Source organism: Mastigoproctus giganteus, chromosome 1 (genome assembly GCF_048544385.1).
Source record: "Mastigoproctus giganteus isolate SK-2022 chromosome 1, ASM4854438v1, whole genome shotgun sequence".
NCBI classification, from domain to species: Eukaryota; Metazoa; Arthropoda; class Arachnida; order Uropygi; family Thelyphonidae; genus Mastigoproctus; species Mastigoproctus giganteus.
The window spans coordinates 25,316,647-25,342,434 of NC_143575.1; the positions used below are offsets into that span (position 1 = coordinate 25,316,647).

The following is a 25,788-nucleotide window of genomic DNA, read 5'->3' on the forward strand; positions in this document are numbered from 1 at the left end:
TTAACTATAATTAAGAGAGTATCCTTTGACTTAGGAGAAGTCCCCACATACTGGAGATGGGCAAATATATCGTCAATTCATAAAGAGGAATCGAAGGGTGACACGAGTAATTACAGACCATTTAGTTTAACTTCTGTTCCAGGGATTGTTTTTTTGTTTGGTTTTTTTTAGGAGCATTAGCAACTAAGGCCATATTGGTCCGGGATATGCGGTGGTCATTCCCTGACCTTTCCGCATCCTCCGTATTTGGTGGTGACGGGCTTGAACCCCGGTCTAATCAAGAAGCGTGTGCTACGCACTGCTGCACCAGCCCACCTGGCTAGGGAAAATCTTTTAACCATTCCCTTTAAGATTTTCCCTACCACTTAAGTCACACTAACCGGTCTTTAGTTACCGACTTTGTTCTTAGAACCTCCTTTATGTATTGGTGATACGTAGGCACTTCTTCAATCCACAGGAATCTCTTTCGAGTCCAAAAGTGTCCTCATAATTACTAGTATGATGGATGTTCGGAAAGTAAATCTAATTATTAATCAATTTTGTATTTTCTATAATATATTATAGAGTCGTATGATTTTTCCTGGTGAATAATTAGGAACGCCTTTGAGTACCAGGATGACTGATAACAGTCATCTCATCAGCTAGCATTGTAAGAAGATATTTTCAAACCTCTCGTTTCCTGGAATAATAAAATCCCTGGAATAATCATTACTAGCTTTAGTAGTAGCGTTAGGCTAATGCAATAAGCATGGATCCAGTTTCAGAGAGTTCAGCACTGAACATTGCTGTTTTGGCTGCACGTGGAGGATCAACATCATAATAGGTAGGTGGTCATAATGTTTTGGCTCATCGGTGTATTCTATGGATGAAAGGACAGTTTACTGTCTAATATAATTCCAAGTATTTGAGTTCCAGAGGGATTGTTCGTCCTGTTTACTTCATCTGTGGATATCTGGTGGTCTATAGGGTTACTGTGAGTAGAATCGATTTGGTTTTTGCAGGGGAGAGCTAAATAGAAAATCTGGTGTGTTTTTTTTATGGAGAAACACGGATTGATTTGTACAGAGGTGCATAAGGCGCTAGCAGGAAGGTCCGCGTCAAATGTAAACCTAAAGAAATGGTTCGAAGGGCCCACCTATTTGACTTTATGCCTGGTATCCTGGACAGCCTAAATCCGTCCTGTAGATAGGAAGCAATATGTTTCTGGTATTTATATATGATATATGAAAGGACGAAGCAAAATCAGCTTGATTCCTCTTCCACAGAAGATAATGGAAAAGAAGAAATAAAGGACCATCTTGACAAAAACTCAGTTATACGTCAATAAGAGCATGGATTTGTTAAAATGTAATGAGATTATCGCAATGGAACTGTATAAAACAAAAAAAAAAATGTTTTTTTGAGATTTATCCTTGGATTTTAAGAAAGCTTCGGACAGTGTTAGTATTAGTATTAGTATTAGTAATGGCCGCATGGTGCAAGAAAGCCTATGGCTTATGCTACACCAGCCAAAAAAAAAAAAAAAAAAAAAAAAATTCGAACAAAACAATGATAAAAACAAAAAAATAAAAATAATAAAAAAATAAATAATAATAATTAATAAAAAAAACGGAAATTAAACCTATCATCCTATGCGCTTCCCTTACCCGAAAGTACTATCCAGATGACCTTTGAATTTCCCCAAACTGTCGGCCTGTACCACCCATGAAGGCAACTTATTCCAGTAATTTATAACTCGCTGGCTAAAATAAAACTTCCTGCAGTCCAATCTAAACATTTCTCCCCGTAACTTGAATTTATGTCCCCTAGTTCTAGCATCATTTATAATCTTGAAAATTTCGTCCTAATTCATTTTACTGATGCCCCTCAGAGCCTTAAACACCTCAATCAAATCTCCTCTAAGGTGTCTAGTTTCCAAACTCTGCAACCCACATATTCGAAGTCTTTCTTCATAAGGACGCCCTTTTGCCGATCTCACCAGGCGAGTTACTCGTCTTTGCACCCTTTCAAGAAGCTCAATGTCTTTCTTTAGGTGCGGTCTCCATACTTGAACCAGTATTCCAAGTGTGGTCTAACATAAGCCTTATATAATGGGATTATCACGTCCCTATCTCTACTTGCAAAAGTTCGATAGATCATCGATAGGACACCATGGGCCTTCCTTGCAACCTGTTTACAATGCTCAGAAATTCCATGTGTTCCATGTGAACGATTGTTAAACAAATAACGCATCAAAACCGGACATCTGGAAAGCGTATTTAAACGCTAAAACGATTGACTCGTTTCACTAAAGCGTATCATATTCACTTTAAGAAGAATTACTGATATCGTACCTCAAACCAATCTAACACGCAATGGGTAAATCATGAGACATTCGTGAGGCTTCGGTGACTGCAAAATTTTTCGTTTTTTTTCTGTTGGTTGTTTGGGATTTATTGGCGCATTAGCAACTAAGGCTGTAATGTGCCAAAACCTGGTCATAAAAAAGTGGAACTTTCAGTGGTCTAATAGATTAGGTCAGGTTTTTTTTTTTCTTCTGTATATAGGAATATGTAACCAAAGCAGTGAATGAATAGCCTCATATTATTTAAATAAAATGAAATAAAATAAAATATGAATTAAATAGTATTATTTAATTTTCTCTTAGATGAGTGAAAAGAATGACGTTCCACTGCCTTTTTCTTGTTACCATGTATGAGAAATATTCATATATTAATTCTAATTAATTTAGTATTTATTCTGAATGTATTATAAATAAGGTTTGATCATTTCAGGTGAATAATAAGGAATACCTTTGTGTACCAGGATGACTGATAACGAAGCGAGTCATTTCATCTCTGAGCATTGCGAGAAGATAGTTGCAAAGCGTTCGTCTCTTCGTCAGCACAGGAAAATTCATTCTTGCCAGAATATCTTCAGATGTGCAACTTGCGACAGACCATTTCTTACATCATCACTCCTTCGTCAACATGAGGATATTCACAGCAATAAGATTCCTTTCACTTGTGAAACTTGTGGAAAGACATTCAGACAATCATGCCATCTTATTGTGCACAAACGAATCCACACAGGGGAAAAGCCTTTTTCTTGTGAAATTTGTGGTAAACGATTTTCACAAAAGCTGGTACTTGTACGGCACATGCGGATTCACTCTGGTGAGAAGCCATTCCAATGTGATATTTGTGATCGAAAATTCTCACGAAATTTATCCCTTTTAATACATCTCAGAACTCAAACCAAAGAGAAGCCTTTCACATGCGAATATTGTGACATATCGTTATCTACTTCATCATATCTGTTGGTACACAGACGTATCCACACTGGGGAAAGGCCCTTTTCTTGTGACAAATGCACAAAGACATTTAATAATGCATCAAATTTAAAACAACACAAGAAAGTGCATTCTAAGGAAAAGCCCTATTCTTGTGAATTCTGTAAAAAGGCGTTTTCAGAAGGAGGACACTGTGTGGTTCACACGAGAATCCACACGGGTGAGAAACCTTTTTCGTGTAAGTTTTGCCGGAAAACTTTTTCACAGTCTGGCAATCTCACAGTGCACATCAGAGCCCACACCAGAGAAAAACCCTTTACATGTGCAACGTGTGGCAAAGCATTCTCTGAAACATCCAAGTTATCCAAGCATAGAAAACTCCATTCTGAATAAATGTCCCTTTAAAAAGCTTTTGTTTTCAGTATTCACATGAGTTTTGGTTGCATACCAAATTTAATGATCCATTTTTCACCAAAATTCCTTTATTTGAGGCAATAAGCTTTTCGTTATTACAAATAACATTCTTGTCCTTCAACGTGTTTACTTGACATTTCCCAATTTAAAGACCCTTCCCTTTTTATATTTCTCAATAACATTTAGTTTTGTTGAGTTTCCATCCTATCTAGGTTTTATTACTTTTCTAAGGTTTAATTTGTTTCTTTATAATTTACTGATATTCTGTAATATTTGATTTCTATAATATTTCTGTAATGTTTCTTATTCTGTAATAAATGGTTTCTCTATGATGTGAGTAGTGTACATAGTGTTTGGGGAAGGGGACGCCACCGGTGGTTTTCCACAACTGCGCCTTAAGCACTCTTGTGAAGTGTACACTACTATGTAAAAGACAGACAAAAATATTGTGTGTTGTATGAGAAGTATTACGTTGGGTTCTGTTGTTGTGCTCTGGCTTTTGGGCGCAGGACCACTAATGGTGACCCACATTGCCCATACACACCCTTAGGAGGTACACTAGGCTGCTCATTATTATCTTGCAGGTCCTGCCACCTAATTGCCTGAGATTTCAGTGACAGGTCCTATTTATATATAAAACCAGATAGAGATTGGGGAATGTGAAAGCCAAATGAAAGTTCCAGTCCCCCACAAGCACAACATGAATCTTCTATGATGGCCAGTGACGTTAGCTTGGCTTTAATGGATCAATGGCGAGTAAGTAGGTAAGTTATGCATAAACTTACCTACTTCCACCACAAAAACGTAGACAAACACCACCTGCCGTGGTCAAGCGCGCTAGTGCATTGAGTGACCTGGGTTCAAGCCCGTGACTGCTGAATACGATGCTGTTTCTTGTCTTCTCTCTACATTGTGAACTCCGCTGACCGTGTGGTCGTCCTGGAGTATAAACAGAAAATTTATTTTTTATTTATATCGGCATATTCAGCATGTGTGAAGGTGTTCTTAACAACACTTCTAATACCAAACAGCGTCAGGTTATAACTGCTTCTTGTTCACTTAAGGTTCAGGGAGCTGTGTGCGCCAGTTTCAAACAGCTATATCCATGAATTCGACACATGTTTATGTGAACTTTTTTACTCAGAATAATCGATACTTAAATTCCCAAAATATTTACTGTTCCTCCTGAATCACCCCGTATAATGAAATAAATAAAAATTCGTCCGTTAGGTGTCGTGGCGTCAGTTATTGAATTGTCCGTTACGCAAATACGGATATGGTGAAGCGTTACTTATTCGAGGTAGTGCAATATCATTGCCGCTAGGGGGACGAATATGAATGGTTGTATGTACCTGTGTTCCGTATTATTTTTAGTTTTAAAAAATAAATAAATTTTCTGTTTATACTCCGGCACGACAACCAAGTCAGTAGAGTTTACAATAAATCGTCAATACAAATATTTATCGTATTTAGTAGTCACGGGCTTGAACCCCGGTCCACTCAAGGAACGCGTGCTATGCACCCTCGCTCCTGACCACTGGGCTACGTTTATTAAGGAAGCAGTATTTAGTTAACTTTTGAGTGTTACTACTTCAAGAAGGACTCGGACAAATGAAAGATGCGACCATTTAGTTTTAAGTGTGGACAAAAGATAAGTACTGTTTAAATTTCTACATGCTCTGCTATATTTGCTTTACCAGGGTGTTTGTCCATTGTTCCAACAGTTCTCCGCACGCATGTCCCAGAACAAGCTGTGACCTTGACTGAACGTCCATAGTCTGCTAAAGCGTCCCATTTATCCTCACCCCTGCACATCGTAGGCAATAGCAAGCGAACCTTGAGCTAGTCTTTTGTCTGACATACGCGCCTCGTGAGGTACAGATTTCCTTGTCTAATCCCATACTGTGTGATCACTACACCAAACTGCCATCTTTACTGTGCCGTTAAGTTTCTTTTCTGAGGACAACCTATCCTACTTTAACATTGAATTTGTGTTGGATAGCATGGAACAGGGAATCGGTAGGGATGGAAAAAATACTGGTGTCAGAAAACCTACAGATATGTCTGAAACCACAGCTTCTCAAAATGTTACAATCATCTCCTGAGAAAGATATTGCTGGTGGTTTATCTACTGATCAAAAAGCTGGGACAACCGCAAATTCTGAAGATAACAAAACGACTGAACAATTAAATATTACTCAGGACGCATCTTCAGTCTATGAGGTGACTTCAAAAATGCGTAAATATATGAGGACCATGGGAGACCACCAATAAAGTAACTAAAAAGGCAAGAAATGCTATTAAGGACAAATGGTCCAAACTTGAGAAAGTAACAACAGCCCTCGTGATAGAAAATAAAAAATTGAAGGCCACTAATCATGAAATAAATATGCCAGCTAATCTTCTAGACAAAATAATATAAACCTTTTCCGCAATGACTCCAAATAAACAGATTATGTACAAAAGCCAGAAGTTCAGGCCCCTGCTGATAGGAAAGTGCAACATGAGTACCTCTTCTGTTAGATCTTATGCTGATGCAGCAGGAAATAGACCCACATTGAAGGAACAAATAACTAAATCTAGTGAGAATGTAATGGTACTTAGAGCATTAGAGAACAGGAATTTTAAAACCAGCGCTGATGTAAAAACGTTGGTAACCAATATTTTTAAGAAAGAATTTAAAACAGTCAAAATAAAATCAATCATATTAGCACGAACAAAAGCGTAATTTTGGAAACAGCCAATAAGTCGGACTTAATTAGTATCTCAACATCTGATTCCTTGTCCTCTGCAGGAATCTCTATGGGAGTACCTAAAAAAGGTAACCCTTCCATAATTATCTACGACATGCCCAAGGGTGTAAGTAAGGAGGACATAATAGAAGAATGTATAATAAAAATCTAGCTGACTACAACGTTACAATGGAAGAGATTAAGAAAGAAACCTCGTTCAGATTCACAACTAAGTCAAGATCCTTGTCATTGGTACATTGGGTAACCAGTTTTTCCCTAAACATTTACAGGTGTATTTCGTCAATAGACAGAATATTTTTTGCTTTTAACTCACATAGTCATAGGCCATTTACAATAGTTACTAAGTGCAGAGTTGGCAAGACAGATGGTCCGATACCTCTAAGGGTCTTGTTACTTTAAAGTTCATCTCTAACGTCACCTTTGCCACGTTAGAATCCACTATAAAATGGTTTCACTCTGGTCTGTACACTGTTTGCTTTCTCTCTGGTCATGGCTCCCTTAATGCCAAACTAGCAACTTTCAACCTTACTGAATCACCTCTCTGTTCTTGTGGCGCCGCAGAACACTGGAAACATATTTTATACCACTGCCATCAATACCTAGACCTTCATCCCTTCACTAGAATCACTGTCCCCAGAAATGAGCCGGACTTGCTGAGCACCAGAGAAAAATTTCAGTCCGTGCAAGACTTTGTTCGTCACGCTTTTGATCGCCGGAGATGCCTTCTCACTCAACTACGGAATACCTCCTAGCCTTCCTAGTGGAGACTCCTGATGGCACTGGCCTTTGGCCAGTGCGGGATCAGATATATATATATGCCTTCTCTCCAAGAATACAAAAAATGTTGCAGGATAACCATCTATGTTCAATTAACCAGTTCGGGTTTAAAAAAGGTTCTTCAACAGAAGACGCGATTGCTTCCCTCAAGAACTATGTGGAAAACTCCCAAGCTAAGTACGTGTTGGCAGTGTTTGTTGGCTTTGAGGGTGCTTTTTGACTCCTGATTTTATCTCTAAGTTTACCTTAGAGATAAAATCAAGAATTTTACTGCCTCAATAATAAGAATATTAAAGAAAGAACGGGGACTTAGCAAAAGGATCGTTTTTATACTATAAAACAATATTTCTGCCAATGGTTTCATTCGCGGCAACCATTTGGTTTCATAAAGTAATAACAGTAAAAATGAAAATGAAACTTATTTCTCTTTAAAGACCCATGTTAATATCTATTTTAAAATCCCCTAGAACTTTATCAAACAACGCATTACAAGTCTTAGCAGGAATCATTCCCCTGGATCTGTATATCGTATTCAAAGGGATGACAGGTCGAATTAGGAAAGGTTTGGCTTCGAAACTAATGGGAATGACATCTGATCCACGAACTGTCAAACAAGAGAAAAATGATTGTGGGAACACCTGACATCTGCGTGGGAGGACCGGTGGAATGACAGCGAACATAGAATAGTTACGAGGCAATTTATAACCAAAGCAGACTTTACTGTCGCCAAGGAAATAAATTCTTGGTTTGCTCATTTGATGAATACAACGTACTTATTGACGGGACATGGCTCCCTCAGAGCCAAGTTACGTGAACGTGGACTTGAGCCAGACCCTTACTGCACTTGTGGGGATTTGGAAACTTCGTCATGTTTTATTCGACTGCCCACATTATCTTCAGGCACGTCTAGAGTTGGTTAGCAGTGTACCGGATCTGATAGAGGATAATGTAAGTCCCTTGCTCGAAAGCAGTAGGAAATTTAATGTTTTACAGACATGTTCAATGACTGTTTTTAAAAGAAGACTAGAAATAAGATCCCTTCACACTCGAGGAAATTAGACCTAGGTGTACAGGTAAATTATTAATCAAACATACTAAGAATATTTGATTAGTTTCTCAGTTGCAGATCGGATGCTTGGATAGAACTTGAATGGAAGGATATACAGAGACCTTCAGGTGTTAACAGGATCCTCTAAAGAATGGTGATTGTTTCTGGGGATGATACCTGAAACTAAAAACTAAGGAACTGAAGGAAACATAGTTTACAAGCATAACTGCTTCTGAAACTTATATAGTTAAACCTAGTGATCTTGTGTGGTCTTAAGTGATATCTAGATTTGTGACGTCAGATATGAACTACAACACTTGAAAACTTCAAGAACTTAATGAAAATATTTTTCACAACGTGAACTTTTGAAAGTGAAAATACGCCATTTGCTTATCCATGGACTGTCATTGGAATTCCAAATCATACACAAGATCTAGTTTAGGATTCTCGGGAGAAAGAGAATAATTAGGAGTCTTCAACAACTAGAAGAGAATCACCAGAAGAAGAGTTTTTAAGACTTATGCTGGCACAGAAAGGAGAAGACTACTGGGACTGACTTCTTTGTTGAATGAAATAAAACCGGACAGTTTACCTCGTGACTTCATTTGACAATAAGAAAATGTACTGAGAATATTTCGACTGTGGTGCAATAGACTAAGACCTTAGGAAATCATGTATATATGTTAATATAATTGTTACAATTGTTTTGCGAGAACATCCACCTAGCTTTGGAGTTGTTGGTCCTGGTGACTTGGGACCAAAATTACATATTTCCTAAGAACAGGAGTGTTTGGTTGAGAAACTCAGACCATATATGTATATTACCACTAGTTTTTTTTTTTTTTTTTTCTGGCTCCTAGGTATGGGCAACCTGGGAGCTGGATTGCAAGCACCCACCGGTATTGCACTACCACCTGCCGGGTGCGAGATTTAAATCTTGTATATATTAATTAGTGTATATATATCATGAGAAAGATCATAAATTTGTGTGTGTAAATAAATGGAATGGAGTCACTATCCTAAAAAGTGGGCCTTGACCTGATAGAAAATGCAGTCATCACTAGATTTCATGAGTTCTATCCTAATGTTTTGTTAAATCTTTACAAATGCCTCTTGGAAGGCATATCCTCAACTTCTGGAAGCAGCCACTGCCCAAAATTATTCAAAAACCGAATGCCCACCCAATCTCTCAGTTAGCCAACCTGGGAAAGCTGTTTGAAATAATGATTGGTCCTAGAATCCAAACTATACTAAACTCATAGAACTTTTCATCCAACTCGCAGTATGGTTTCAAGAAAGGGTCCTTTGCAGTCCTTGTAAAACACTGCACACATTTCGCGGCAGTCTATTAGAGGGCAATCTTTGTGAATTTTGAAGGTGCCTTTGTTGGGAGAGTGCCCTCAGGTCCCTTAGACTGGCAAACTGCAATCAATATCTTTCGAAAATCATAATATCCTACTTCAGTAACAGATCAACTCAGGTCCTTGCCCAACACCTGTCATATTCAAAATTCACAAACAGAGGTTGCCCGCACGGGTGGATGCTAGGACCACTCTCCATTGGAATCCATACTTGACCAGTGGCTTACCAGAAGCTTTGACAACTGCGTCAATTTCGCCTACGCAGAGGAATTGACTATCTGCATTGCAGAAAGATCCAGGAGGACCTTTGAGGGCAGAGCGAAGATTATCCTGGACGACCTGAACCCACAGATAAATTAAAAATATCAGACACGAAAATAAAGCAGTTTTTGTGTTTGACACAAACGCAAAAAAACAAATCTTCAAAAACAAGTTGGATTACCCCCTAAAGTGCTTATTCACGGGAAGCAAAATCCATATATGGCACTTTGGCATCACATTGGACGACAGGCGCTCAGTTTCCAACCACACGTGAACAGTTTAGAAACAAAACTTTCAGGAACTATAAGGTTTTTTGAAGCTCGACGTAGAGTGTTTATAGATGGGTGTTCACACTGGGTGCGTGACCCCCAGTGTGACGCCCGGGTTCGAATCCCGTAAATTACGCGAGCAACTTTAAGGGACTTTTTCACTTAGTGGCTGAGTTAGTCAGTCTCAGGCGTAGTAGCAAAGTTTTTCCCCCAGAAACTGGGATTTTTCGGCCAGCAAAACAGACAAATCGACCATAGAACACACGCAATTAACAGATATTAGACACACAGTACGGTAGATGAATTTAATTATTCGGGTGGTCTAAAAATAATATATAATAGTCCCCTTCTGCAGATGCAGCAGTTGATAGAACATGTCCAGTTGATAGAACAATACCACTGTGCTACACGCGCATGTTTGCGCGGTAGCACAGTGGTATTGGATCTCGCCATGATGTCCATCATAACCTGAAAAATCATGTCATACTGCATGATGGAAGAGATAGGAAGGGTTGACCGGAGCTTAGCTCTGGAGAATAAACATGGATTCCACCACTTCAAGCCTCCAGTAAGCAAAGTCATCTACCACCTAGTGATCAACTTGCGTTAAACAGTTAACTTGTGTTATAGTTAAAACAGTGGTTAAACTGTTCCACAGAACACAAGATATTTCAGACATAATACATACGGCGCAATGTGGACTAAATTGGTGGTTCGTCTAGAAGCCTTCAGCAACTGTTACAACAATACTCCTCCAATTTTTCTTCAGAATCTAACATTAAGCAAGTTAATTTTGTTAGCGAGTATTAACAGAAATCACTTCTGCGTTTAAAAAGCATCCTTAATCCTCAGTTCCTTTATTTCGGCTTTCCCAGATGTACTTTTTCTCAACATAATTATTATGTAACGGGCGTTCATTAGTGGAAATTGTGTTCGTGTCCAACGTTATCATGATTTCTCATATATATATATATATATTTATTTTGCCTTTCTGATTGTATTCATTGCATTCTACTTAGGCCATCACAAACGTTATAGTGAAGTTGTTAGTGCAAGAAATTCGATATAGAGTAAAGCAGAATACTTCGAACGACAAGTGAATTTACGGTGGAAATTCAGATGTTGGGTACCCCTCTGTTACTTCGAATAAAAATCAGGAAGATGGCAGGTGCCAGTTCCCCCTTCCCTGCTCCAAGGCTGACATGCCTAGGGTGTTTATCCCCCCATTTGCAGCTGTTTTAAAATCGGGAACTCGTTTTCCCGATTTTAACTACCGTTCTGGAGAAAATAATGTAGTCGGCGAAAGACGTAATGCAGGTTCATTTAAACTAGACTGCAGTAATAGATTACACACAACATTGATTTGGTAATGGGCAATCTTATACCAATTTGATTAGATATTATGATGTGGTCATAAAGGAACTGGATCCAAAAAATAATTTTGATATCCTGTACTTGGATTTCTGGAAAGCTTTCGGTACGATTGCACGCACATAAAAGACTGATAAAAAAAACTCATATGAACGCTAAAAAACAAATTCATTTTGAATGGACATGTAGAATGGATATTGCTATGCCTGGACACGTAGAATGGAGTTCGCTACTGCTCATCTATTGGTGCCACGGAATAGATGCATTTACTCATCTATTCTGTTGCACCAAACACTACTAGCGCAGATCTTAGCTCACGAAGTAATCAAAGAGTTGGTTGTAGGTGTGCAATGCGACGCCCAAGGTGCACATACATGTACGATTAGATTTAAGTCTAGTGATCGTGCTGGCCACGGCAGTCGTTGGATGTCTTCAGTTTCAAGATGTTCCTCCACCACTTGAGCTCTATGTCCGGCTGTTGATTGTTATTCCGCCCCACACGAAAACGCTGCCTCCACCGTAAGTGTCCCTATCTTTGATGTTGGAGGGATGGTACCACATTGGTCGTTGTCACCAGATCAAATAATAGGTAGAATCTGTTCATAGGTTAAAACTGGACTCATCACAAACGAGGACTGTATCAAATATTTTCCCGCTTTACAGTAAGCTTCACGAGTTACACCACGTTTTCTACGTGTTCTGTTAATTTTGTCGAGCAGTGTATTTTATGAAATATAAACAATTAAAAAACAAATTTTTAATTACTAATTAATAATACTATCTGGTATCTCTTGCTTTTTAATGCGTTATATTTGAAGAACAAAAAATTGTTAGCACGCTCTACGAATTTAATGCAATTTATGTAGATAATTATGAAACCCGAAATATTAGATGTTCCCGAAATATTGACAAAAATAGTAAGAATGTTTTCTTCTGCAAAAACCAGAAAACAGCAATTTTTGTAAAATTTTGTATTTTGTTAATTTAATAAATAATAAATAAATTATATGCATTCGTAGTAAAAATCTTATTTTCATGTTCTTCTGTACACAAAGGTGAAGTGAGTATGCAAAATATTTGTGGGAGAAATGAGGAATTGAGGCGCCGATTTAATGCACACCAGCACCAAATATTACTGACTGGTCCTATACCCAGGTAGCGTTTAGGAAAATGTGATTATGTGCACTGTGGTATTCACAGTTACCCAAAAGTCCAGGAAACGTGTGAAATTCATGTCGGGTGAGTGAGAGGAGGCAATGACACAAAGCAGAATAGAGGGCATAGCAACATGTTTTGTCTTCCATGATTCTTTGTGGGCGAAGGTATAGCTGTGACGCCATGTAAAATGACAAAGCAACAGTGACTTCGTGTAACACGGTTGGCATTATCAACGTCTTTCTCATACCAGGTGGAAAAGAACTGAGTTGAAATCTCGTCAATGACGAGAAGAATTTTTATGGGCTTTTTTTCAGAATGTGGCTGAGTTAGGACTCAGGTCAAGGTTGCACGGTTTTTTGGTCAATTTTCTCTTTTCGTCCAGCAAACAGTAAATCTACCACAGAACACACGCAGTTTACAGACAGTATATACGGAACGATATGGCCTTAGTCGCTAATGATCCTCAAACCCAATAACAACAATTCTTGCATATCACAAATATTAACCTCAAACTCTGAGCAGTCCAAGAGGAATCAACAAGAACTGGTGCCAACTAACATGTTCCTCACTTTCACTTAGATCACGCTGCTCGTGTGCTTTCATTGTGTTGCACAAGCATCAACACACAACACATCTCATCGGTCTCCTCAGTCTACATGAGGATGTTTAATGACAGCACTGTGTTATACGATAAAACGTATGCTGAGATAGTTAAGTAGAGAAGATCACATATCTTTAATAGCATAGCTATAACAGGTCTTTTATCCTTTCTTGTATATCACAAATATTGCCCTTTAAAAAAAAAATAATAAAATATAGGGGTCTTTGTCCCCTGCTCACTGCGCTCGCTTCTTTTGATAAGATAAAATACTTACAGAAGCTTTCGACTCTGTGTGTCTCTTCCTCAGCTATAAATACATTACTATATCTATATAATATCGGTGTAGATACACCATAGACAACTCTTAAAAAAACTACGATAGTAGTATAAAAGGTATCATTTTGTTACCCCGCTCGGTAGGTCTCTGTTAGGTTTCCCTCTTACTCAGGTCTCCCTGTTCTCCCGTTATCCTTTTAACCAACACGAGTTCTGGGGTGTGGCCGTATCAGAGCTAGTCAGTCTAGGCATAGCTCATACTTTTCGTTCTAAGTGTAATTAGTTCGGTTTTATTGTCTTTTTCTTTAGGTTGGTCATTTTAATTTACTTTTAACATATTCGCCTCGCCTATCTGGTATCTGGTTCTGCTCTCGTCTAGTGGTTTTCTATAGGACAAAGTTTCGTATACCCTCAAGATATAGTAAGAGAAAGCTATTTCTCTCCTCTATCTCGCAGTTTGAACTTTAGCGTTGAAATTATCAAGTAATTTGGTAATTAATTACCTGACACCGCAGCTACCTCCCTCTTAATCATGTTTTAACATTTAGCTTTACTACTTTAGTGGTTGAATGTGAGGTTTTGGCAGTAAAAGAAGAAACTTGAATAACACAGATTTAATGTAACAAGAGAGAATTTTACATACTTCATTCAAAGGATATACTAAGTCATTTCATTAATTAGACATTTCATTTAATAAGGTATTTCATCAAAATATTCCTCCATTAAACATGTTTATCATAACCAGTTCAGCAATTATAAGATCAAACCTTTTAAGTTTAAGGCTTTTCATCTTTAGTTCCAGTAGTTAACTTTCAATAGGATCAGTTTAGCAATTAGAAAGGAAACATTTTAATGGTACCACGATTACTATCATTTTTGCACTTCATATTCATATCATTTTAACTTACCAGCTCTAGAGATCACACTGAGTCGATCAGTCAATGGCTCTCCTCGGTCAGCTCGGCACAACAACGGTCAGCTTCTGGCTGCACTCTTGGGTCCTTCCTTTAGTGTCTTCTTCGCTTCTCCCCGTCCGTCTCTTCTCTCCTTGCAAGGGTCTGCTTTTTATGTCCCAAGCCTGCCCACACTGTTTATACGAAACTTCTTTCTCATTGGCAGAAGCCGAGTCTTAAGATGCCTGATGTTTTCCCATGGTGAGTCATGGAAAGGCACTGGGTTCAAAGAGGTATCGCACGCCACCTCTCGAATTTTCCAGCGACACGTGGAGCCACTCTACCATCTCCCTTTGACCTAATTTGCATCTTACATGAACGCGTCCATCCGGTGTTTACAAAAATCTTACTTCACACTTCTAGTGGCTAACTGAGATAGCTGCTGCTGGCTAACGGCTGTGGGCCTCTTTAACACGTATTTATTACGCAGTTATGGCGATTAATTCTTCGGTTTTATTTAGAAAAATATGCGGTTTTACACTTTGCCTTGAACTTTTTATTTGGTACTTAAAGTACTTGAAGTGATATTATATCGAAGCTTTTTAAAAAGATCTAGATAGGACGGATACAGACAATTCAGTCGTGGGAACTTTAAAAAAATAGGAAAGGGCAGAATTAGCGCTATAACATCTTCCTCTGCTCCCCCTTTCAGAATTGAGACTGGGGACTTAAAATAAAGTTCCGTTTCTTAATTCTGAACCACGAACACAGTTTCTCTTATCAAATGGTTCCTTTCTTTACATTGGTATTACCATATTATTATCATCACTTTAATCTTAAATAATGCTGGTACTTAATTATGACAACCTACCACTTGGATACAAAATAATAATACAAATTAATAATAATACAAATCAATATATGAGGATAATATTATATTTGTGACATGACCAATAATGGTAACACTAATTTCTTCTGGGTATCATCAGTTGATGATCCTCACACTTTTTTTTTTTTTTTTTTTGTGCACACTGTTATAAGATGTATCAGTTCTTTTCCTATCTTCATTTTGTCTTCTCCAGTGTTCATATTACACACATTTTAAAGTTCGTCCAATCAAAAACATCAGCAGTATTTTATTGGTCCGCTGGGTTGTACTATTTTTCTTTGTCTTTATGATTCACACAATACTTTCTCGTTTTCCTCAGAGCATAACACATTGATCATGAAAAAAATAATAATAAACAAGAGTTATATTTGCTCTTTTCATAAAATTCCAAAGTATTTATATAATTATTTATCAAAAGGTTAATATGTAATTACAAATAATACTGAACACTGATCAATAGTAGAAAAGTAACAATCAAATTATTTTTGAAGAGATTAAACTTTCATATCTATTAATATTTCTATAATTACTTTACAATTACTATTACAAGTATCACTCTAACACAGTTATTCTATTAAAACACTTCATATGATTGTTAATAGGAGTACATCTAAATTGTCAATATGTTCAAAGTCTTAAATGTCTTTTAATTCACTTGAATATTTTATTTCTTCTCTTCTTTCAGGATGATGAGTTCCTGCACACACACACACACACAGTTTGAGGATTCATATAGAGAAAAAGAAAAAAACACTTCTGAAGCTTATTTAGACATCCGGGGAAAAGAAGAAGATTTCTTCTTCTCTTTCTTTTCATTCTAGGTTGGTAACATTCCCACGATCAATGTCATTTTCACTATAATAGACTTGGTAGGTGCATGTTTGATTTGGGATTTCCATATTGGCACTTCCACACTTCCATAACACCCCACCCAGTGTGATTATAATCAACACTATGGCTGGAATTCCTAAAGTAAAGAACAAGGCTTCACGAGACCAATTTCGTTCTAACTGAACAGTTAACTTCAATTGTCCCCACTGATTCCACACAAGACATTCATAAAAGCCAAATTGTTCTGCTTGAACTGAGCCGATGCTAAGAGTACTGATTACATCTCGTTGATTCCATACTTCCAAGTGAGTGGTTAACAGTTCATTAGTCATAGAATTTTTCCAGGTCACATTATCCAAAGGTGGGACATGTTTAAACACACACTGTAACTGAACGTCGTCTCCTAAACTTGCTAGATGTGTTTTACAGTTTCCTTCTGGCGATCCTTTTAGATAAATTAATGCTTCGTCCTTCACTAAAGGGTAGTTTGAGATTTCTGCTGTACAAGTGTAATGACCTGACGTTTGACGTGACATCTTAGGAATTGATAAAGTAGAAATTATACTGCTTTGAATAATTTTATCCTCGAAATACCATTTTACTACTGGAAGTGGATTTCCTCTAAATTCACACTGTAGCAAAACTGGATTTCCTTGGATTGTAGCAATATCATTCAATTTGGACATGAGGATGGGTCCATAAGACACTCTCATTACAAAGGAAGCTCGGGCTGTTCCTAGTTCATTCCGAACTGAGCAGGTGAAGTTGTCGTTATGATTTGTTCTCATAACACTTTTAATTTCAAGAGAAGCGTTTCCTTGTTTTGTTAGCAGTTCTCCGTTTTTAAACCATTCATAGGCGAAGACATCTGGGTTTGCTCTAGCTTCACATTTCAATTCGAACCGATCATATTCTCGTGTGATTTTTGAGGTTGCTTTCATAGTAACTCTTGGCTTATACCTCACTATGATTGTAATTGAGATCATCCTAGGGTGCAAATAGGTTACATGATTAGCTATACAGGTAAATGCTTTCTTATCATACTCTGGTGATAAAGTGGTTATCCATTTCAAATAGGCGTTCACCCTTATTTTATCTGACGATAATTCTTGGCTGGGTTGTACTGATTCTTCGATGGGATTACCATCAAAATGAATCCATTTCAAAACAGTCGGTGGCTTTCCTGCTAAGGAGTTACATGTAAGGGTGGCCTGATCTCCCTCATTTCCGCTAAGAAATGAGCCTTCTCCGATTAGAGGTGGTAGAGGTGCAACATAAATTGTTACGATAGCTGTACTGGATCGGAATTGATGTCCATCCTTAGTTTGAATGTGGCAAAAATATTTACCTTCATCTGTCAGCTGTAGCTGGGTGATTTGTAATGCAAAATCATTCTCTCTAGGTGATCTGATGACTTTATAATCAGGAAGCCCTGGTGGTCTGTAAAAATAGTCTGTGCTTTTTCCGTTGAAAAACCATTTTACAGTGGCTGTGAGATTTGAAACTTATCTACAGGGGATGATGATGGTTTGACCAGCAATGGCCTCTCTATCTAATGGCTGAAGAATGAAGATACTGGTATGAAAAGGTGTACACCAAATAAATAGTGTGACTAGTAGAAACATGGCCTGTGTTGGAGTAGTCATATTGATGAGTATTCTGATATGTATCCTGTCAAAAATAGTGTCACCCCCTTTTTTTTTTTTTTTTCTCTGGCCTAAAGTAAAATAAAACTGTACTGTAGGAGATAAAGGATTTTTTTTCCCTTTTATTTACTTCAAAGAAAACCTAATAGTAACAGAGTTGAATCGTCCCCTTTTTTTTTTTTTTTTTGATGGTCTAATTTGATAGGTTCATTCTTTTCAGGAGGAGTGAGAAGACAAATATAAAACTTCTTTTGTTACTTCTTCCTCTTCCCTTCTCTCATATTTTTTTTTTTTTTTTTTTTTTGATGAGAAAAAGAGAAGCTTTCACTCAACATCTGAATGTTGATCTACTTTTATTCATCTCTCTTAGCTTTAGATACACAAAGTGAGAGAGAGAATCTACCCTGATTGCTTCTTTCCTCCTTCCAATTTTCACATAACTGGATGATTCTTATAGGAAAACTACAGTATTTGCTGAGAGTTTGAAACGAACCAGGGGTATTGTTTATAATCTAAATTCATCAAGATAACTCTAGCTTTGGTATATATTTGCATGAACGTGATAAATCTGCATCACACTCTTCCACCTCTGCCTGCAAAATCTGATGGTTTGTGCAAGTCGCTCCAGCTAGTAGAAGGAATGCTGATACAATTACCAAAACCTGTAACAATGTTACTCTCACTTGCGGTCTGAGATTCAGCTGCACATGACCCATGTACTCTCTCACTCTTGCTGTCATGGTCCTTGCTGCATTTCCAGTCGTCAGTCCTGCCAATACTGTTGTTTTCCACATAGCTTTGAACACTTTCCACATACTTTTTACTATTAAAAACAGACCCCTTTCTGCCTGCCATATCGATTTAAGAATGAGCTTCGCATACAAAAAAAACAATTGCTGTTATCAATCCAACTGTCACATAGACTACATAGGTGACATATTTGGGTAAACAATGTCGGTTTCTAATCAAATCCCAACATATAACACATGTTAATCTTCGACACTCGTCTCTCCCCAATAAATGTATAATTCCTTCAACAATCTTACCCTTTTGTGAGATAAACAGAAACTTTAAAGATCCCGGGGTTAACAAGAACTCCTTGGGAACACTCACTTGGAGGGGGTCATTATCCACGACAAAAGTTTTCTCTACTCCGGATTTCCGTATAATTAACGTGCCTGTGTGTGTTAGCGTGAAAACGGAATCCATAAACATCACCTTCAAACCCTGTTCTTCGAAATGAGCCATCTCATCTGACAACAAATGTCTTTGATGTCTGATGTGCTGTATTTTTCTCTCTAATGGAGCTATACAAACTTTATAGGAGATAATCGGCGGGTTTTTAACAATCTGTGAACCTAGCTCCACTAGCCAAGATGTCTCTGCTGCCAGTCTTTGACACGAGCAGGACGATAATTGGTCGCACTCGGTTTCAAAACAGTATTCCAGGCTCCCTTTACATCTAATTTTAGAGCATTCACAATCTTCGTCTCCCTTTTTGCACTGATATAGAATCGAAGTACCATTCTGTTTTACTGACTGTTTCAAAATGAAATGTCCTGGCCGGACTAAAGTCTTATTAGCAAGAAATAGCATCGACACCCATTGTTTAACACAATCATTACAATTTGTCTTGACACAACTATTTGCGGGAATTACTTTAAGTAAAGCTGCTGATGGATTTACTGCATCACATTTGTAGGCCCCCTGCTCGACTTTACATATTTCCACGGTGGCGTGAGTGATTAGTTCACAAATCAGGAGGATCAAAATCATCAGTGCTCCTCTCGAACTAATCTTCATTCCGAACGACCTTGTTAAGGTTCTTAACCTGCATAGCATAAGGAGGAAAAAAAAAACTATCAGTCTTGAACCTCGAACTCCTCTTGAATAAGTAATCGCCACCTGCGAAATTGAACTCTCAGGTGACAGAAATTTTTAGGAGGAAAATCGACTTTTCCATTAAAATCTAAGCATGTAATCTTTATGTGTATCGTATTTCCTAATTTTCATGCTCAAAATAAACGTCCTGCTCCGGAGAGATCAAAACACTTATGGCCACATGTCATCACTTACAGATAAGCCTTGTGTGAAGCAAGCTAACGCGAAGGTGCCAAGTATAAAGCAAACGGCTGAGTTTTTTTTTTTTTTTGCAAAAAAAAAAAATATAACTTATGCTTTTTCTTGGCTATGATAAATTAAGTTTTCTTTCCTGTGTTTCAAACTATACCATTTAATACTCTGTGCTTGTTGGGCTATCCAATAATATAACTTCTGTTAAAACGTAATGATAAAGTCTATCTTTATTTTCTTGCATTGTGGTAATCTTCTTGATGCCAAGTTAAGCCAGTAGGTACGATACAAGAAAACGCTAATTCTTGGGATTAACTATATACTCATTTTATGGAATCCATCAATTTAATGACGTAATCGTATCCATCATTTGCCCAATTTCGTTCCGAAGTTTTTTTCGGTATCGGGTCCGAATTCAGGTTCACTTACCCACTGTACGAGTTGATCATAGAGACTCCGATTTTCGGGGCGTGGCAGTGCTGCTTCTGTCCTTTCTTCAGAGCAAATTTGAGCTGGCTGAGTCTTGCCTTCTTTCACAATATTTTCGGAGGGACCGCTTTGGTCCATTTCTTCATCTGTCGTTTGAACTGTTTCAGGAGCAGTTGTCTCATTTGGTGACTGGGGAAGTGTTTTCACTTCCTTGTGTTCAGGCATTGATACAGAATGAGGCTCGTAATTTCTACTCCGTAAATTGTATTGGTGTGTTGGCTGGGAATGCACTTGCTGTTTTCTGCCTGGCAAAGAGACATTATCTTCTTGGCTTTGACTCTGTAGAGCTGTCTGTTGATCCTGCTTTACTACTGTTGATTGTTTTTGGCCCTTATTTGGTAAATACCTTAACGGAATTGAAACGGGCAAACTTGGCACCTGGAAAACCCTTGGGTCAATCCACTCTTCTTCCTCTGATTCTGATTCAACATATACCTCTTTTGGTTTTGTTTGTTCAGAGGTTTGTTCAGGTAAGGAAGTAGTTTCTGACAACTCTAAACATAGTTCTGGAAACAGTTTGCGTTCTATGACTTAAGTCAATCTATCTACGTGAACTAATTGTTTATCCCTAGGGTGATATATGTGCTGAATCTGATAGTTAACTTCAGATACCAGTGATATCACACGATATGGTCCACTACTCTACGTGACAACTTGCGTGTTTTACCTGGTTTAACCATCGGAGTATAGAGATATACTATGCTTCCAACCCTAATCTGCTTATCTACGGCCTTAGTAGAGCGATATTTTTCTTGTGTTTGTGCAGCGTTTTCCAAACGTTGCTGAACTATTTCATAAGTTTGCTGTATCCTCGCTACCATTTGCTCTGAATAATGCTCCAAAGAGGCGTATGTAGGATGGATTTCCGAAGTCCAGATGTGCTGCGGCATTACAATATCTCTTCCATACATTAAATAATTTGGTGTTTCATGAGTAGCAGAATGTACGGCTGAATGATATGCTGCTATTGCCAATGGGACACAGGTATGCCAGTCTGATTGCGTAGCATTCACGACATGCAATAGAATTGCTGCCAGAGTTTTATTCAACCGTTCCACTTTTGCGTTAGACTGCGGGTGATAAGCAGTGGTTTGAAGTTTCTTAATACCCAGTTTTTGGTATACTTCCTTGAGGAGGGTTGATAGAAAGTTGCTTCCTCTGTCTGTCAACAGGTTTTATGGGATTTCGTGTCTGGCAACCACCTGATTTACAAAAGCTGTAGCTATTTCCTCTGCTTTCTGTGTCTTGAGAGGTATTGCTTCCACATAACGTGTAAAGCAGTCTACCACCATTAATAGGTATTTGTCTCCATCTAGACTGGTAGGCAATGGACCAAGGATATCCATATTCACTCTGTACCAGGGAGACGATTCTGTTGGGACTCGCATCAAGTTTGCTTTTGCCTTTGGATTATATCCTCTTCTTTCTAAGCATGAAGGGCAAGAGTTGACATAATCTTTAACCTCCTTATACATATTCGTCCAGAAGAAATTTCTTCGTACTTTCTGTAGAGTTTTATCAAATGCTAAATGGCCACTGGAAGGACTGCTACGACAAGCCTCCAAAAGCTGGCCTTTTAATACATGTGGAACCACAACTTGTTCAAATGGCTGTTCTCAAGTTGATTTAGGATCCGGTAAGGAGTAATGGTATAGTATCCCATCATTTAAATAATAAGAATCTGGAATTTTAGACAAAGCTTGAGCATTTCCCTCTAATTGAGTGATCAGGGAGTTTAGACTGTTGTCCCCTTTCTGTAATGTTCTCATCAATTCTTTATTAGCTTTCTTGGGCATCACTAATGCTTCCAACGTGATCCTGGTCGACATCGACGCAACTTCTTCAGTTCTAGGTTTCTTTTGCTTTTTAGTCTTAGTATCCTCTTCTAACACTGGTCTAAACAAAAAATCTGCGTTTAAATGCATTGCACCTGGTCTGTGGATTACGTCAAAATCGTAATCCTGTATCATTAAATTCCATCTAGTTAATCTAGGAGTTTGATTTTTTAATTTCAATAAATAACTTAATGCTGAATTATCTGAGATGATCTTAAAATAATTCCCATACAAATACGGGCGAAACTGAGATATGGAGTACACCACAGCTAAACTTTCTTTTTCTACGGTACTGTAGGATTTTTCAGCCTGTTTTAAGAGTTGACTTACGTAAGCAATTGGATGTCTCTCCCCATCTTTTGTAATCTGCTCGAGGACGCCTGAGATGGCAGCCTCACTGGCATCTGTAGCAAGAAAAAAAGGCTGGGAGAAGTCCGGATATATAAGAACTGGTTCTGTTATAAGAGCCATTTTCAATTTCTCAAAGGCGGACTGAGTTGACTCGTCCCACTTAAATGTAGTGTCTTTTTTTGTGAGATCGGTTAATGGCTTGGCCACCTTCGCATAGTCCTTAATAAACTTTCTATAGAATCCTGTCATTCCCAAGAATCTTCTCACCTGCTTTACACTTCTAGGGTGAATGCAGTTTTTGATGGCTGAGATATTTTTCCGATCAGGTTGGATCCCATCCGAGTTGACTGTGGCCGAGGTATGTGATTTCTTTTTTTAAAAAATCGCATTTGGATGGCTTAAGTTTTAAATCATACTGTCGCAAGCGCTGGAAAACTAGTTCCAACCACTCCAAGTGCTGGGGAAAGGTTACACTTGCAATTATGATGTCATCGAGATAACAGAAGATGGACTGAGTTTTGAGGCCTTGCAGCACGATCGTCATGGCCTTCGAAAAACTGGCTGGGGCCCCCTTGAGCCCAAAAAGTAATTTTTCACATTGGAATAATCCTCGTCCCGTTGTAAATGTGGTTTTATGTTTATCAGCGGGATGCACTGGGATTTGCCAGAATCCCGACTGCATATCAAGCGAGGAGAAGAAACGGGATTTCGAAAGGAGGTCCAATATTTCTGAGATCAACGGAAGCGGAAAGGAATCTGTGACCGTTTTAGAATTCAATTTCTGAAAGTCAATGCACATTCTCAGCGATCCATCTCGTTTTTTCACCATACCAATCGGAGCGCTGAAAGGTGAAGTACTCGGAGAAATTATCCCAGAGTCCAACAACTCATCAATCTGTTGATCGACCTCGTTTCTCAAGGAATATGGCGTTCTATATGCTCGTTGTGACACTGGAGTACTATCTGTAAGTTTTATTCTATGATATAGGACTGTAGAATGACCTAATTGAGATGGAGATGTAGCAAAATCGTCCCGATATTCATGTAGCAATCAAGATAACTCCTATCGTTGTGAATCAACCAAATGATTCAGCTTGAAGTCATTAATAGTCACTGGAGGCAGCTTTTTTTTTGTCATCTTGTTTACATGCAAAATTAACTTCATTCATTTTAATACATTCTACGACAGCAATTCCCATGTGTTTTGGTAGATGTAATGGTTCATCCGAAACATTTGCCGCTAGGACAGACACCCTTCTGTCCTGAGATACCTGGTCAATTGAAGACCTCACAGCTACATCGCTCCGGCCTAGATTCGGCTCTACAATTACTAGTTGCCCTGGGAGAAACTTAGAATTACACTGAACAGTTAGTATAGATTCAGTATTAGGGGGCATGATATGTTTAGAAGCTAGTTTCCCTACTGTGGGTTTTGTGTCAGCTAGGATTTTCTCCCTAACTCCTATTTCTCTCATGCAAATACCAAGTGGTAAAGATTTTAAAATTCTCTTCCCAGAATCTATGACGAAAGAACGACGACGTAAGACGTCTGAACCCAGGACTACTTCATATCTAGGACTTAAAGTATCTGAGGCCACCAGGACATGTTCTGTAAATGTTTTTCCATCTAATGTTAAATTTACTGTTATTTTCGAGTGCAAGGGTACAATATTTCCCCCAATCCCACAAACAGTAACATCAGGCGGTCTTTGTTTCAAAGAATTATCATTTTTAATTTTGTGAAAAACATCAGCACTAATTAAAGTTACTGAAGCCCCACTGTCAATTAAAAATGTTGTTGGGATTCCTTGAATAAAGCCTGCCACTAAGGGTAACTCTGTATCGTTCTCAGCTGTAAAAATCCCATGCTCTGCCCTACTATACTTACTATATTTTGGATACTGCTTGAAATATTTTGGTTGTCAACTTAATCTTTGACCAAATGTCTGTCTGAGGCCACTTCCTTGTGATTAATCTGCCTACGATTGAATACCCTAGGCTGTCTATATTCAGTATTATCCCCGTATGACATTCCTCTAGGTCTAGTATAATAAGTATCCGAATCTATATTATTTTGAAAGCGATTTCTTACTCTGTTATCACAAGGTGCCCTAACTTGTGGAGCGCCAGTGTAGTTACTTCTGGCTACCGTTGGTCTCCGATAGCTCTGCCGATAAGAGACCTCTTGACTCGGGGTAAAGATACGTGGTCTCCCCGAAAAATTTCTACTCCTCTCTCTGTTTACATTTCTTCCTAATAGCCCTGACTCCCCACTGTGTCTACTGTAATTTGATCTCCCTTGATCGCGCGCAGCTTCTCTGTTTGTAAACAATATGCTGTGCGGAGCGCTCTCAGCACTTGGCCTCACAGTGGTGTCTCGCACATTAGGCAGATAACCCTGCTTATACTGATTTTGTCTAATTTCTTGTAACTGTTGGTCAATTCCCGCTGCGAAATTCTGAAATTTACTGGTAAGGGTAGACAAGTTTCTTTCCAAGCTATGTAAATTAGTGTTGTTCGTTGATAATGCTTCTAGTGATTGTTGTAGCGAATTTATCTGTTCTTGTACAGGAGTTAAAACTTGTTTATTAACAGTTTCGGCCAGATTTATAGTAACGTGTTTCGTTTGAGTTAATTTTTCGTTCTGTTCCTCATGAATCGAAATTTCTAGTGCTTGCTGATACGTGGCTGGATTTTGGCTAAGAACTAAACATTTCAATCTAGGATTTAATCCGTTCAAAAATTGTGCTAATAATGTCTGATCTCTTAACTTAAGTATTTCCGGCGTTTCATTTTCAGTTTTAAAAGCTGCCCTACACAAATTGTTTAAATGGGTGCCAAATTGAATGGCCATTTCGGAAGGTTCTTGCCCAGCAGAGCTAAATTTTTGCAATTGTGATATGATGGGTTGTGAACGTTCAAAACGTATTATAAATGCCTCTTTAAATTTCTCATAATCCTTTTCAGATCTCAACTCCATCGAATGAGAGGGAAAATCAGCGGCGGGTCCTTTCAGCCGACTTTTCACTAGTGCAATTTTTTCTCTGCCAGACCAGTTTGCAATGCTTGCAGTTTCTTCTAGTGATTCGAAAAAGAACGAGGCCGTCGGCCCTTCATCGTCTTTCCCAAAGTACATTGGAACTAAATTAAAAAAACCTGCGATTTGCGGCAGATACACCCTTGCAGGTGTTGTCTCAGGTTGGGTGGGAAATAAGGGTTCA

The 25,788-nt window shown here is 38.3% G+C and overlaps 1 protein-coding gene across 1 annotated transcript; it reads right to left on the reverse strand.

The window, feature by feature from the left end:
* Positions 1–16,154: 16,154 nt before the first annotated feature.
* LOC150090647 (irregular chiasm C-roughest protein-like) lies at positions 16,155–18,674 on the reverse strand. The gene is made up of 2 exons (XM_090378231.1): positions 18,476–18,674; positions 16,155–17,662 (listed from the first exon to the last, which is right to left on the reverse strand). The coding sequence occupies exons 1-2, from the start codon at positions 18,672–18,674 to the stop codon at positions 16,155–16,157; spliced, it is 1,707 nt and encodes a 568-aa protein (XP_090234357.1).
* Positions 18,675–25,788: the final 7,114 nt, after the last annotated feature.

Excerpts from the sequence above, each read along its gene's own strand:
- LOC150090647 (XM_090378231.1), bottom strand. The coding sequence starts at position 18,674 with ATGGCAGGCAGAAAGGGGTCTGTTTTTAATAGTAAAAAGTATGTGGAA. Across the intron at positions 17,663-18,475 it reads TAACATTGTTACAGGTTTTG|CCACTGTAAAATGGTTTTTC; the intron begins GTAATTGTATCA and ends CAAATCTCACAG.